At 50.2% G+C, this 15,938-nt stretch overlaps 2 protein-coding genes across 2 annotated transcripts; both read left to right on the top strand.

Annotated features, from left to right (window-relative positions):
• Nucleotides 1–201: 201 nt before the first annotated feature.
• LAESUDRAFT_625374 (uncharacterized protein) lies at nucleotides 202–465 on the top strand (the record flags this gene model as incomplete). The annotated part of the gene is made up of 1 exon (XM_040903328.1): nucleotides 202–465. A coding segment is annotated over one exon (264 nt), but the record flags the coding sequence as incomplete, so codon positions are not given.
• Nucleotides 466–5,811: 5,346 nt separating this feature from the next.
• LAESUDRAFT_732907 (uncharacterized protein) lies at nucleotides 5,812–9,452 on the top strand. Its single transcript, XM_040910332.1, has 6 exons — nucleotides 5,812–6,280; nucleotides 6,338–6,371; nucleotides 6,436–6,628; nucleotides 6,686–6,799; nucleotides 6,853–7,656; nucleotides 7,713–9,452. Exons 1-6 carry the CDS (start codon nucleotides 5,899–5,901, stop codon nucleotides 9,321–9,323), a joined length of 3,138 nt encoding a protein of 1,045 aa, XP_040757491.1. The 5' UTR covers nucleotides 5,812–5,898; the 3' UTR covers nucleotides 9,324–9,452.
• The last annotated feature ends 6,486 nt before the right edge of the window (nucleotides 9,453–15,938 follow it).

Raw genomic sequence — 15,938 nt, forward strand, 5'->3', positions numbered from 1 at the left:
CGGGACGTTTTATTCACCAGTTTATTCTGGAGCCACCTGCACAAGCTAGTTGGTGTAGAACTAAGGATGTCTAGTGCTTATCATCCTCAGTCTGATGGCTCTACAGAACGTGCTAATCGCACTGTTACTCAAATGCTCAGGCAGTGCATTAATGCTACTCAGAAGGATTGGGTAGCCAAGCTGCCTTCCATTGAGTTTGCTATTAATATGGCTCGTTCAGAGAGTACAGGGTACTCTCCTTTCTTTCTTAATGCAGGAAGAATGCCCCGACCTATGATCTGGGATAATCCTGGGAAGGATGAATATCCCGCCATTCAGGCTTATGCTCAGCACGTGAAATATGCGCTCATGTCCGCTCATGACAGCATTATTTCCGCTAGAATCAAACAAACCCATGACGCTAATCGTAGACGGAGACCTGCGCCTTTTGTAAAGGACGACCTGGTGTATTTATCTACGAAGAACTTATCCTTACCTCGAGGATTAGCCCGCAAGCTGATTCCAAAATTTATTGGCCCTTATCGCATAATCGAGGACTACGGCAATAATTCATACAAACTGGAATTGCCTCTTAACCTGAAACGTCGGGGGATACACGACGTGTTTCATGCTTCATTGCTGCGAGCTCATGAACCGAATGATGACCGCCTATTTCCAGGCCGGTTGGACAGCCAAGTCGCCGAACTGGAGGACCAAGAAAATGAGTGGTCTATTGATAAATTAATTTCCCATGTCGGCTCAGGTCGGAATGCCATTTTTGAGGCTGTTTGGAAGAGCGGGGATCGTTCATGGATCCCATTCTCGACCGCCGAGTCATTGGATGCCCTTCGCACTTATTTCGAATTATTAGGCATTGACGATGTGGAGCAGCTGTCCGATGGATCGGGAGAGATCCCAGACGACCCTCAAACATTTTTAGGAGGCCTGATTATTTTAGGCTCGCACAGGAACCCTCGGAGTATCGGTTATGAAGACAAGAGTACAAGCTATATAAAGGGACGAAGAACACTGGCTTCCTCCGCGTCCAAGCTCCTCGATCGTCGCGCAGACCCTCCGGTACAATTGCCTTCCACCTACCCTCTCTATTTTGTCTCAGCGGCCTTCGCACTCATCACCTTCATGGCACTCGGCGCACTCCACCACTCTCTAGTCACCATTGCTCAGAATGGGGACTATCAACTCCGTGATGCTGCTGCTAATGTGGTGCAAGAATACACATCCTCGCAGGTCCGAAAGTACATCCTCTATGATCGCGCCTTGCGCGAATCGGGCTATACTCGCGACGCACCTTTGCCAGGCGGTTATGAAGACTTTCAGCAGCTGTGGGCCAGAGACGAGGCGTGCTGCTATCAGTTCGTGGAACTAGACCCAGTGGACCAGTCTCTTCACATCCATGGCACTTGCCTTCCGCTGGACTACGCTCCAGAGCGCACAGCCTCTGAAACACCCCTGACTTCAGCTCCCCCTGACCCCGATGGCCTTTCACGCTTTTTCACGACTCGTACCCATGCAATTGCCTTGAATGCGATTGTAGATGCTGCGGACGCCAGTCACCGTCAAAAGGAACGCTCGCAGGAGATGTACGAAGAGAGGCAGGAGAAGAGGAAGCGACGAAAGGTCGAAAGGCACTCGAGTGGCCCTGCTTTCCTATCTGGGCAAGACCCTTTCCTTTCCAGGAACGACGCGACCCGCTCCGGTGGCGCTTCGCTTAACAAAACTGCGGTTCGCGCCGGTTCGTCTACTACCGCGTCTGTCTCGGCGCCTGCGAACTCTACGGTAAAATCAGCCACCGCGTCGGCTTTCCCTAGCCCAACGATTGCCGCTTCCGGCCCATCCACGGTAACGCCGATCGCCTTGGCCCAGCCTCGGGGAAGCTCGGTCACCGTCAATAAAATCACGCGTAAAGCGCAAGCCACTGCGGAGAAGAACAAGGACGTCGTCGAGGCTAACCGCATGGACACCAATTGACTTACGCTAATCCATCGTATACGATGGCTGGAGGGCGTATGTAACGGCGCGCTCCGTAGAGCGCCGAGACTGGTTCTCTTAGCCACAACCTCGTTTCAGAGGTAGCTCCGTTATTTCCTTATTTAGCCAACCCCCGCTCGTTACTCATTCGTTTCACGTTCTTTACTGCCCTACTTCTAGTTGAACCCCGTAAAATTTACAGGTAATCTCTACGTATATAAGGAGACCCGAATCCTCTCGTGTAGGGCAGCGCTCGTATTACGGGAATTTCAGATACTTGAAACCTGTCTATTCCTGGCACGTGACGCTCTAGCTCGTGTGACGCCACCAACTACCAAAAGTAGCTGTGAACGTCACACCCTGCCCCGCCGCGGGGCGATCAGATGGCAAATTAGAAGTGTCTGGGGGTTCCGTGCCACTCACGTGCCGAGAGAACAAGAGAGTGGATGACTTTCCGTAGGCCGTTTAGATACAACTTTAGAACACACATCTGTTCCAGATTGCTTGCCGCAGTTTAGCCATGAAGGTTGGACCTGCGTGGTCCGGCCGAATCCACCAGATTATGCCAGATAGCCGGATAGGGTCGTTGGTCTGAAGCCAGCTGGCAAGCGTGTCAGGTACACATCCTCTCTTTGTTCACACTGCGTTGCGTTCACTCTGATGTGTTGTCCTGGCTGGCCAGATGGTATACCAGTCACCAGCTGTGATCTGCATGCTGCAGTGGTAATCAGTGCCTGAAGGCAGTCGTCTGAAGGTGGTGCACACCGTGCATCGGAAGGCAACAATCTGATAATGACACTCTGAAGCGATGGCTTGGCCGTCCTTCAGGCCACCCTCTGATGACAATGGCCTGAAGACTCCACCTTGAAGACAACTCACCAGCACACATAGACAATAAGATTGTGTGCTGAAGTCACTGGTGCATTGAAGCATATGATCCTACAACACTCTAAAGGCACCAGACTGAAGGCCACAGTCTGAAGGCACTACTAGACTGAAAGATGCACTAGTATGATACAGCTATAGTACTAATCTGTAGTAGCACATAATCTCCATGATTTACTATTTTTTCATGTTACATCGTATTCCTGTCAGTGGTGCCTTCAAGTCGTATAGCCTGCGCATTCAGCTAAGTTGTTGGCACCCCCTACTGACGCAGATAAAGCAGCCAAGTGCGGCACTTTCACGTTTCTTGTGTCTGAGCAGCCTTTCTGCATGACTACTGAACTAAGCGCCCATCAAGGCGATAGGCGCGTGCAGACAAGTGGAGATCTGGGGAGATAATGAGCAATTAAAATGACTTTAAAAATAGAATCAGCTTCCTGTAAATGGCTGAAGCGGTCAAGATACGACAGGTTTCCTTGTGAAAATGGGGCCTTAAGTCAGAACCATGAATGTTAGGACACATACGGGAGGAAAGATGGCTTCAAGCTTCAGACCTTCAGACCTTCATGACATGGGGTTCACGTGCATCACTGAACATGTCCGTGCGAAGCCAGATCACGATGCATCTGAAGAGGTGGATAGCTTCAGATGATGCGCAGGTTATGATACATGCGGCAAGACAAATGACTTCAAGCTTCGCGCGATCACTGAACATGTCCGTGTGAAGGAAAACCACTTCACACACAACACTGAAGAATGCTCCCAGGCACTGGGCTGAGTTCATGCAGCACGTCTTAAAATTTATAACATCAGCAACTATCGATTCTCACTGCTCGTCTTATGGTTCCACTCTTCAGCCTTGCAATGGCTTACAGCGGTGGCCTTCAGCGATCTCCTCACATCCAGTGGAATCTGCCGGACCACACAGGTCCTTCGTTCTCATTTAGCCAGCATGACAGCATGACATTTTTAAACTCCGACGCTTGTTCCAAATGCACGAATCTGGAGAGGGGGGTGCCCCCCTCTCCCGATGTCTCTGAGGCTTTCCAGACAGCTTCAATGCCTTTTTCAACGTCATGCACCACCCAATTTGTGGTGATGATGATCCGGCTGCAGCGCTGCCAATGCCCGGAGGCCTGTCATGCTCTCGTGATCAACGATGCGACGCGCATCTTTTTTGTTGAATGTCCTTCACCGCACAGCATTGAGATGGACTTGAACAGGCAGAGCCATGTCAACTTCAATGACATGGGTCCTTACATCATGGCTTATGTCTCCAATGTTGAACAAGGCATGGCAGCAGCACTGCTTATAAAATGCATGCAGGAATAAGTGGGATACATGCGGGTGGCTATGATCTGGAAAAGTCATATTCAAAGTCGTACCTAGTTGGGTTCGAAACTGTGTTATGGTCTGGAACAGCTTTGGCATCACATTTTTCAGACTCAGTCATCTGGAACAAAACAGTTCTAAATTCCTACGGAAAGTCATCCAGTGGGAGAGCGACCAACCTATGATGCAGATTCTGGCGGATATGTGCTGGCGAATTCTGCCGGATTTCTACCTCGGAAGTAAGGTGGCTCACCGGCAATTTCTTGTAACCTACATATGTTTTGGAATGTCTAGCACGAAATCCTGTAACAAAGTCACTCACCAGCAATCTTTGGTGATGTAGATACATTTCTGAATTGCTAGCATGAAATCCTGGTAGGTCACTGGCAATTTCTGCTAAACTAGATATGCTGTAGCATGAAATCCTGGTAGTAAGGTAGCTCACCTGCAATTTCTGGTGACTTAAACATGTTTTTATATTTCTACCATGAACTTCTTGTAGCTCACTGGCAATTTCTGGCAATCTAAGACACATTTTTGAATTTCTAGCATGAACTTCCAGCACCAAAGTAGCTCACCAGCAAACTCTGTTAACACAGACATGTTTTTGAATTTTTGGTGAATCTGACAGATTGCTGGATTTGTACAGCGAAATCCATTAATGTTATCAGAAATTGCTGGTGAGCTACCTTGCTTCCAGAATTTCATGTCTAGATTACAAGAATTTACCATTAAGCCACCTTGCTTAGTGAATTTCATGGTAGAAGCCCATCAACAGCAGATTTCAGTCCATAGGCATGTTGAAGAAGTACTGTGCATTATTGATGCTGCTTCTCAAAAGATGGCCTAGGTTACCTGCAATTGCTGGTGGGCTATAAGAATTTCATGGTAGAAAGACTGTCTAGGTTACCTGCAATTGCTGGTGGCTATAAGGATTTCATAATAGAAAGACTGCCTAGGTTACCTGCAATTGCTGGTGAGCTACAAGGATTTTTATGATAGAAATCCAGAAACATGTCTAGCATACCAGAAACTGCTGGTGAGCTATGAGGATTTCATGAAAGAAATTCAAAAATGTGTCTAGGTCAACAGAAATTGCTGGTGAGCTACCTTGAAAAATGTATTTAGGTCACCAACAATTGCAGGTGAGCTACCTTGAAATTCAAAAATGTATTTAGGTCACCAACAATTGCAGGTGAGCTACCTTGAAATTCAAAAATGTATTGAGGTCACTAACAATTGCAGGTGAGCTACCAGGATTTCATGCTAGCAATTCAGAAATGTATCTACATCACCAAAGATTGCTGGTGAGTGACTTTGTTACAGGATTTCGTGCTAGACATTCCAAAACATATGTAGGTTACAAGAAATTGCCGGTGAGCCACCTTACTTCCGAGGTAGAAATCCGGCGGAATCCGCCGGCAGATTCCGCCGGAATCTGCACCATAGGTCGGACCTTCATGAGAGTGGCACCGTGCCACTCATGCCGAGAGAACAATAGTTCGGCAGGAACGGAGTGTCAAGAGGTTTTGTGCCACTCGTGCCGAAAGAACAACAGCTCGGCACGAACAACGGACGCCACTGATGAAATTCCCAGGCTGTGGCACATCGTCGTACATATATAAATGCGACTCTTCAGTGGGCAGTAGGCAGACAGCACACTCATCTTCTCTTTCTCTCCTCTCCACATCGCATATCAGAATATCTATCCACATGTCGAGCATGCAAGATTCGCCAGATATCGATCAAGTGACTTCCTACCTTTCTCAGCTCAGTCTGAAAGATAGCGCATCTTCTGGAAGCGTAGAGGCCGAGTTGCCACCTGACCTCAAAGTGCTATGGGAGTCTGGGAGAATTTATCTCAAGGACAGTCTCGAAGATGGAGCTGGAAGTGGCAGAAGATTTCTCAACTCTGCATACCGTCACATTCTAAATTCAAGTCTCCCGCGCGATAGTATTCCCCCTGGACTGCGGGCAGCTCTATTCCAGGATGGTGGCGCGAATGGTTGGCAGAGACGCCAGCCCCTGCCAAACAATCAACTGGACGAACTGATGCTCAAGACCGATATCACGACATTTCTTCTATGTGCCTGTGGTATGTCTGTTCATTTCTCATGTTACTAGTACTGAACGATGTTCGACATCATCGCAGAACGCGAACAGCCGCCTGCCGCGATTGAGACGATGTACGTCAACTCGTTCCCTCACTGTCGGCCCGACACTTACGTTCTAGTTGTGATCATTCTATAGAGCCGAGCAGCAAAAGCGACTGGACGAGGCCTTCCATGTAAAGTTCCGCGGACGCTTCGATGAACTCTTTGTAGAAGCCTTGGACATTTATGCGAAAATATACGACAACGATATATACTACGGTCGCATGATACCCTTCGTTCAAGCTAGCGGAACAGGAAAGACTCGTTTGGCGTGGGAGCTAGGGCATCGGGTGAGTGCGATTGTTTTGCCTGTCGTACGCTCACTGATCGAAGGACATGAACGACAGATGCCTGCATTCTGTGTTTGTTTCCGAGAGGACGAACTGCCAACCTCAGGATGGCCTCCTCGTGACGTCAACCGAAAGTTCTTTGATGGGCTCGATGGGCCGTCCACCTTCCTGGTGAGTTCTTCGTATGATACCCCTTGACGTGCGTCGCTCAGTCAGACTCACAGGCAGAGGAGAAGGCGGCTGCTTTTCTCGGTGCGCTCGTGGAGGTCTTGCATAAAACAGCACCTGCCGATCTGGAGGGCTGGATCAAAGCCTGGTCTATCGAAAATCCAACCGATCTCGACGGTTCAAGTCGCCACAGTCACTTTGAAGATGTGAAAAAACTTACGACAGAGCGGCTGACTGCGTTCAAGGAGGAATTGTTTACCTTGAGATCAGAGCACAACATCACTGTCAGCACTGATGCAGCGGAAGCTGATGACAACGCCGGAGATGAAGAATCCGGAACCAGCGTCACCCGCTGGCACCAGCATTTGTTCAGAATTCTCGCGAAGCCGGCTTTCGATAAGCTCGCGGACTCTGTGCAACGTCTAGGGTATCAGAGGTTCCTTCTAAGTCTCGACGAGTGTACAGAACTCAACGATCCCGCCCTGCTTCGCGGTCCGAAAGGCCCGAGAGGTCCTCAGCGAAAGATGTCGCTCATCGCTCTTCAGCGGATCATCAAGGCCGCAGACGAATTTAGCTTCCCGCATGGCATCCAATTTTGGTATATGCTCTTGGACACGAACTCCTCCGTGTATGAACTCGCTTCTTCTGGGCCAGACGCGTCCTCGTTTCGCTTAACGAGTGCACTTAAACCCTTGCCTGTGTTTTGTTACGTCGATTTCGACCAAATGCGTTACGAAAACAAGCAAGATGACAAGCGAGGTGGCAAGCGAGGTGGCAAGCAAGATGACCAGCAAGATGGCAAGATCATAAATGCGGAAGACGCTCTTCTGATCTCCTTCCTTGCAACGTTGGGCCGGCCTGTAAGTAGCGCTTCTTTCCATCTGCGTGCACTGTCACTCACCAAGCCGATATGCAGTACTGGTATTCCCTTCGCAACACTCCAGAAGTTGTGCGTGCTGCGATCAAGAAGCTAATCTACAACGATGCATTCGATCCGGCAAACCCTGATCATGTGTTCGCCATCTTTGCAAACCGTATCGTGCTGGAACTGAGCAATACGTCGCATTCGAGCCGGATCGCTATAAATGCCGTACGCAGTCACATGCGCCTCCTCACCGATGTCCATGATGCGTTCATCATCACCGAGGCGCCGTCGGAACCTATGCTTGCCGTCGCTGCTGCACAAATCCTCAATGAAAATTCGCAGAACTACGCCAAAGCGTTGGACACACTGATGCGACGACTCATCATCGACGGGGTCGTGACTGATCGAGGGCGACAAGGTGAATTATCCGTCAGGCTCTTGCTCACTCTCGCGCGGGACAAGGCGACGCTCCCGGATGGAGGAAAGTTTGTGGATTCCACAGAACCTACTCGGCGCGCTGTCCGTCCTGTAAAACTGTCAGACTTCCTAAAGACCTTGCTTGGCAAAGACCTCGGCATCAAGATCCAGAACACCACTGAGGAGGCCACCACTGAGGCGGCTGAGACTGAGGAGCCCACGACTGAGGAGCATGAGGAGGTTAAGGAAGCTAAGGAGTCCACGATTGAGGAGGATGAGGAGCCCACGACTCAGAAAACCAAGGCTCAGAAGGCCAAGGCTCTGAAGGCTCAGAAGGCGAAGGCTCTGAAGGCCAAGGCTCAGAAGGCGAAGGCTGACGCTCAGAAGGCGAAGGCTGAGGCTCAGAAGGCTAAGGCTGAGCAGGCCAAGGCTGAGAAGGCCAAAGCTGAGAAGACCAAGACTGAGAATGTCAGGCGTCTTTTAAAAGGTGCAGAAAAAGTTTGGATAAACTTTACTCACTGGATCCAAACCCCCGAAGAGATCTCTGTCATCACTCTCGAGTGGCTTGCTGAGCTGTGGTTCCGAGGTGCCGCCGTACAGTGCACCCATAATCAGGCGTTGCTCGATATGCTGTTTGTAACATACAGCGGAGACCTGAGCAAGCCTTTCGACAAGAAGAAGCTCGGATATGCCATCAAACAGATCAAGGCGCGAACGGATGCATCTGGATCAAAGCTAGTTGCTGGACTGGCGGGCCCTATCATAGAGACCACTAACGCGTCAGGCGAGGCTGTGCGATATAAACCCGAGAACTACGTCGCAATTTTCATGGATTTCGCTTCCGAGAGTGCCATCGGACACGCTGGGGGGCCTCGCGTTGCTATCGAATTTGGGAAACCTGACATGCAGAAGCACAGCAACTGGATAGGGTACCTTGGGCCCGAGGAGCCGGAACGATACTGCCTCAACATCCGAGGGCACGATAGTCAGGTTTACACCGTGATCACCCCGGAATTCAAGGAACAGTTTGATCTTCTGTTTGCACATGCGATTGCTCCGAGTGGGCCCTTTGAGAAGTACGCGCACGCCATGAAATCGGCTATGGATCCTATCTCGTCGAGACTGCATATCAACCCTGTGTCGTTGAAGGCCGAGAAGAAAGCGGAAAGGGCGCCGGAGAAGGCGCCGGAGAATGCGAAGGCGGCGAAAGGGAACTCGAAGTCGGGAGGATCGAGCAGTAAGTGAGTGTGGGGCTAATGATTCGATTGTCTGATGATGGCTGCTGCGAATGATGACCCCAGTTAGTCCGTGGAGGACATGATCAGTCTTGTATTCTCGCAATGTAACGTTACTTTGGATTGTGCTCTGGATTGTCAGTTGGAATTCATAATCTTTTATTATCTGAGAGCGGACGAGACTCCGAACCATCTTCGTTGATTATCCTCGTCTCCTCAGGCTCTAGAGTTCAACGGTCAACATCGCCGAGCGCTCAGCGCTCAGGCCTCCAGAGCTCCATGCTTTGAGCGTGCGCACGGACGAGTTTGACTTATCTCATGGAATTGAACGCACACCATTTCAGACAGGCGATCCAGCATGGTCGCGAGTGTGGCCATGGCTAGGTAGCGGTGAGAGTCAGGTGAAGTGATCGTGATTTCACACTGCTCTGGTCTTCCCAAGTGCTCCACTAGTAGGCTACTGGCACACTTTTAACACTGCTGGTCTGGCACATTCATCCCATCTGCCACATGGTCTCTCTTGAGTGTGACAGTTGTCTTCTCCTCATTGACATGAATACTTATAGATGTCAATCAATGTTCTCAACCTCGATGTATTGACCCACATCGCTTCCTATCTCCCAACAATTGATGCATGTGAGCTCTCTCTCACAGCCAGTTGGATTTATCCACTAGTGATGCATCAAGCCTACCATATCATTATCCTCGTGCATCTTCAGCAGCTCAGGAGCCTCTGTACTGTTGGAATAGCAAGCATAGACAAGACTAAGTATGGACTTACAATCTCACTTAACAGTAGGTATTTCCTTTTACGTACTTATCGGAGATTAGCGCCCGTCAGACTTTTCACTCGCTTCGCTCCTTCCCCCGGGCTTCAGTTGCTCATCTATCAGAGAACTGAAGCCCAGTGAGTCCTTCTGTCATTCTACCTGAAAGTATCTTATATACTAATGTACCATAGCTCCGTTAGGTACATACTAATAGAGTTGCTGATCTATCAAAGAACTGAAGCCCACTCCGTTAGCGTGTCCCCTCGTCCACTCGTTCTTCATCTGTTTACAGGTTATGAGCCCTGCCGGCCACTACGAGATGTCACTCAGCAATCAGGAATCATCAGTCAGGACCCCACCTCATGGAAGATGGATCGAACTGGGTGCTCTATAAGGAGCAACTCAGGTCCGCCGTAACGGCGAAGAAGCTGGTGCGATATCTTGATGGCCGCGACAAGGAGCCTACTGCACCCATGGCTCCAGGGGTGGATTCTGATGCAGATGAGGCGTACGCAGATGCGTACGACACTTGGGCCACCAGACATGAGGCGATCAAAATGCTTCTATACCAGACGCTACCAGAAATGCTGAAACTCCGGATTATCCCTGAGAAGAAGGCGTTTGGAGCTTGAAAGGTGGTCATAGCTGAGTACGACAACCGTGGTGACTTTGTACAGGCTGAACTACTCTGACGGATGCATGCTCTCTGCTGCACTGAGGAGAAGGACCCCCGACCGATTCTAGATAGGCCCCAGAAGCTCAAGGCCGAGTTCACGACAGCTGGCGGCATTCTTGACGACAAGCAATACCATGTGCTCATCATCAGCTGCCTTCCAGAGTCTTATCGCCCTGTTGTATGCACCATCCTCTCCACTGCTCACCTGGCTTCCATGCAGGCTACTGGCACTACCACAACTCCCACTCCCACCATCGCATCTGATGAACTCTTATGCCAGATCTACTCAGTCGCACATGATGAGTTTGCTCTGGATGAGTCGCAGAGCACTGCAGAAGACTCTGCGCTCATGATGAGGTTGGGTGGCAAGGACGTGAGGAAGACATGCAACAATTGCAGTAAGCCTGGCCATCTGAAAGCAGACTGCTGGGCAAAGGATGGTGGAAAGGAGGGCCAAGGGCCACGGAGCAAGAACCGGGGAAGAAAGCATGACAAGGGCTCCGGGGGAGCCAGTGCGAATGCGGCAGCAACAGGGAACGATGAGGCATTCGCATTCGCCATTGCGACTGACTTTTCGAAGGTCGAGGGAGCGAAGCTCCCAAAGCTCACCAGAATTCTCGATTCTGGCGCAAGCCGACACTTCAATCCAGTACACGTGAATTTCATCACCTTCCGGGAGACCGAGTGCAAGCCGATCACTTCAGCTAATGGATGTATCTTTTATGCCACAGGCGAAGTTGATGTTTGCATCGACACTGTACACAAGGGAAGGAGCGTGAAGTTTACGCTACATGACGTTCTTTACATGCTGTCCATGCCCTTTGCTCTCATCTCCATCAGCTGCACTATGAAGGCTGGCTATGCCATCCATTTTAAGCACGACAGGTGCCATGTCGTCTCCCCTCGAGGTACCACTGTGTTTGTAGCTGCCGAGCGCAATGGTCTGTACCCCCTACCTGGATCGTTGATCCTATCAGCACCCGCGAATGACACAGCATTGACGATGACACTGTCACTCACTGAGTTCCACTGTCACATGGCACATGCCCATGTCCCTGCCCTCAAGAAAGTGGTTGAGGCCAATATTGTCACTGGAGTGCGACTCGAGGACTCGACCACCAATTTCTGCGAATCATGCACAAAGGCAAAGCAGACTCGTGAGTCATTCCCAAAGGCACGCTCAAGCCCGCAAGTGACCGCGTATGGTCAGCGCGTGCACACGGACGTATGGGGGAAGGCGCCGGTGAAGTCCCTAGCAGGCAAGGAGTACTACATCTCCTTTATAGACAATTACTCAGACGAGGTGATCATCTGCCCTATTGCCCACAAAAGCAATGTCCTCACTCATTACAAGGCCTACAGCTCGTGGACGAAAACTCACTGAGGTGTCAAGGCCATCAAGGAGCTGCAGAGCGATAATGGAGGGGAGTACATGAGTACAGATTTCCAGACTTACCTGAAGAGCGAAGGTACGCACCATCGTCGGACCGTGCATGACTCCTCGCAGGAGAACGGCAAAGCTGAACGCATTAACTGTACGCTTGCCGAGCACTCCCGTACGCTACTCTTCGACGCGGACCTCCTCAAATTCCTATGGGCTGAGTCCGCCATGCACACTATGTGGCTTCACAACTGCACGATGATGCACAGCACCCCTGGGTCGACCCTGCATGAATGCACTACCATGAGAAACCCCATCTTGACCCCCTACCGCATTTTGGATGCACTGTATGGGTGCGTGTTGACGCAGCCTCAAAGCTTGATCTGAAGTCGCATCCAGGCTGCTGGGTTGGGTTTGATGTGCACAGCAAGGGCCACCATGTGTACTGGGTTGACAAGTGCAAGGTATCCGTCGAACGCAACATGCATTTCATCAAGGAAAATGCACCCATCTCCATTAACGTCCAGTCCAAGGGGGAGCCGAACAAGGCCAAAAGTGGCCAAAATGCGCCTATGGGCACTTCACTCCAACCTCCATCGACCTCCACATTAGCTGCGATCATTGCGCCATCCAACGCTGTCCAACAGCCTGTGACCATCCTGAATGAGTTGACAAATGTGAACGCTGAGCCACTGCAGCCAGAGAGCATGGCGATCAAGCCAGAGAGCATGCCCGAGCCAGGAGCTGGATGTCCTAAATGCGTACGTCAGCTGTCTCAATGGATATGTGACTTACAGTCAGGTACCAGCACCACCGGTAGACGCGGTGCACAGCACGTTCCGAGGAGCGTTCTCGAGCATGCAAAGCTCGTGCAGAATCAGCCAGAGGATGAGTCCGACGATGAGGGGGAGACCCTCTATGCTCTGGCGGCCATGGCTGGTGACACTCCATTGTACCGTGAGGTGATGGCCGGGCCAGAACACAAGCAATGGTGAGAGGTGATGCAGGAGGAGCTGGCAAAGATAGAGGTGATGGGAATCTACGAGCTAGTCGAGAAGCCAGGGAATGTGCACGTCGTTGGATTGGTATGGTCGCTCCACAGGAAATGCGACGAGAACAATGAGATTGCGAAGTACAAGGCACGCCTGTGCACGCAAGGGTTCTCGCAGATCTCGGGCATCGACTTCGACCAGATGGCGTCACCGACAGCGAGTCTTGCATCGCTACAACTTGCACTCATGCTTGCCACTGCTAACGACTGGGAAATCCACCAGATAGACTTCAAAAACGCATATCTGAATGGCGAGCTTGATGAAACCATCTATATGAAACAGCCGCGTGGTTTCGAGGTTCCCGGATGTGAAGACTGTGTCTGGAGGCTCATCAAGGCACTGTATGGCCTCAAACAGGCTGGCCGACAGTGGTATATTCAGCTCTGTGAGCTGTTCACTGGCCTGGGTCTAGAGCGAAGCAAACACGACTTTGGTGTGTTCTTTGCCTTCGTCTCTAACATCATCATTATCATAGTGGTTCATGTCGACGACTGCACACTGATCACCAATACGATGACCACCATGACCGATCTCAAGTGGGAGCTCGCTGCACCGTTCGAAATTGTCAACCTGGGCGAGGTGCACTGGCTGCTAGGATTTGAAATCTGCTGCGACTGCACTGCCCGCACCATCTCTCTCTTGCAAGCCATGTACATCGACACGATACTCGATCGCTTCGGCATGATGGAAGCTTATGCACTCATGGTCCCGATGGACCCTCACGTCAATCTCTTCGGCATCGAGCTCACGGACGAGGATCACGTGCACATGGCTCACAAGCCATATGCAAGGCTTGTCGGGAGCCTAATGTATGCCGCTATTGGCACACGTCCTGACATCGCATTCGCCACTTCGACTCTGGCGTGCTTTATGGCTGACCCAGCACCCATGCATTGGGAAGCCGCAAAATGCGTGCTGTGCTATCTTAAAGGCACACGTGACCTGGCCTTGACGTTCAGTGCAACAACCGACAGTCTTATAGGCTACACCAATGCTGACTGGGCCTCGCAAGCCCACCATCACTCGATCTCAGCCTACAGCTTCCTCTACTCTGGGGAAGCTGTCAGCTGGTCTTCGTGCAAGCAGCCTCTCATCACGCTGTCTTCCACGGAGTCCAAATACATTGCCGCATCCGATGCATCACATGAGCTGTTGTGGCTATGTGTGCTTCTCGCAGAACTCACCTTGCCTCTGGCGGAGCTGACACCATTACACGCCGACAATCAGAGCGCAATTGCGATCGCACAGAGCAGACTCATTCATGCGCGAATGAAGCATATCGACATTCACTACCATTTTATTTGCGAGGTTATCGATATGGAACGCACCGTCATCTTGTATTGCCCAACCAATGACATGGTCACTGACCTTCTTAACAAGGCATTGACCCGTCAGAAGGTGGAGAAGTTCGCTGGAATGCTGGGACTTTGCCTAGCTTAAGGGGGAGTGTTTAAATAGCAAGCATAGACAAGACTAAGTATGGACTTACAATCTCACTTAACAGTAGATATTTCCTTTTACATACTTATCAGAGATTAGCGTCCGTCAGACTTTTCACTTGCTTCGCTCCTTCCCCCGGGCTTCAGTTGCTCATCTATCAGAGAACTGAAGCCCAGTGAGTCCTTCTGTCATTCTACCTGAAAGTCTCTTATATAATAATGTACCATAGCTCTGTTAGGTACATACTAATAGAGTTGCTGATCTATCAGAGAAATGAAGCCCACTCCGTTAGCGTGTCCCCCCGTCCACTCGTTCTTCATCTGTTTACATGTACATCATTGCTCCTAAGCCTTACCAACGTCTCTTCTACATGCATGAACTATTGCTTGAACCCACTGCTATGCAGCATGCCAAGCAAGACTCCATTATCATGCTGCTAAACGTTTTGGAGCACCCTTGCACATTGAATCTGAAGTGTATGCAGCTAGTTCATATGGAGTGGATGCTCGAGAACCAGCCACATTTTAACCATGCAATAGCAGCTCTACCTAGGCTAATACAACTTGGACTCGAAGATGTGGGAGGGCTTACGTTAACAATGGTGGGAGCATTGGCTGCCAGACCACTAATACTAGGCCTGTATAATGTGGACTTATTTTGAGTGCATGACAATTTCCCTACTCTTTTCACTGTCACACCACCATCACCTTCAGCATCCCCACCAGAGAAGTCTGAATCTTCAATGTCCACATGCAAAGAGATATCTCTGCCAATAAATCTCATCTCTTGTCCCTAATGGCTCACACTTTGTCATCTCTCCCTCTCAAAGATGTATTATTCCCATGTCAAACTTTTGCTATGCATTCCTGAATCTCCAGACCTTGAGGTTGCAGGGAATAGGACAGAGTCTTCCATTGAATACCCTCAACCACAGCCATGACATATGCTGGTCATGACTGAATTTTCTCACCATCGGACCCCTTGTTTACTGTCATCCTTGGAAGCTCATTTGTTCAGTATGACACTTGGCCTTGGACCTGATTCATGCTGTTGGCTCTGCAAAGGTCACACTTTCTATCATTTAGGCTGCTATCATGGGGCATTGTGACTCCTGCCTGAGAAGGCAAGGAGCTGGCTGCAAGGTGCTGCCTGCATCTTGTGACTCATCACCAGTGGTGGATGATGATATGAAGCAAGAAGGGGTTCAAAGAACCCTTCACCTTATCTCACACAAAAGAGAGGTGGTGGCTGTTAGGCCTCATAAAATAGGTGAATGAAACTGAGGATACCCAGTTCCTCATAGGTG

This window comes from Laetiporus sulphureus (genome assembly GCF_001632365.1).
Source record: "Laetiporus sulphureus 93-53 unplaced genomic scaffold LAESUscaffold_117, whole genome shotgun sequence".
Taxonomy (NCBI): domain Eukaryota; kingdom Fungi; phylum Basidiomycota; class Agaricomycetes; order Polyporales; family Laetiporaceae; genus Laetiporus; species Laetiporus sulphureus.

Excerpts from the sequence above, each read along its gene's own strand:
- LAESUDRAFT_732907 (XM_040910332.1), top strand. The coding sequence starts at position 5,899 with ATGTCGAGCATGCAAGATTCGCCAGATATCGATCAAGTGACTTCCTAC. Across the intron at positions 6,372-6,435 it reads CCTGCCGCGATTGAGACGAT|AGCCGAGCAGCAAAAGCGAC; the intron begins GTACGTCAACTC and ends ATCATTCTATAG. Across the intron at positions 6,800-6,852 it reads ATGGGCCGTCCACCTTCCTG|GCAGAGGAGAAGGCGGCTGC; the intron begins GTGAGTTCTTCG and ends TCAGACTCACAG.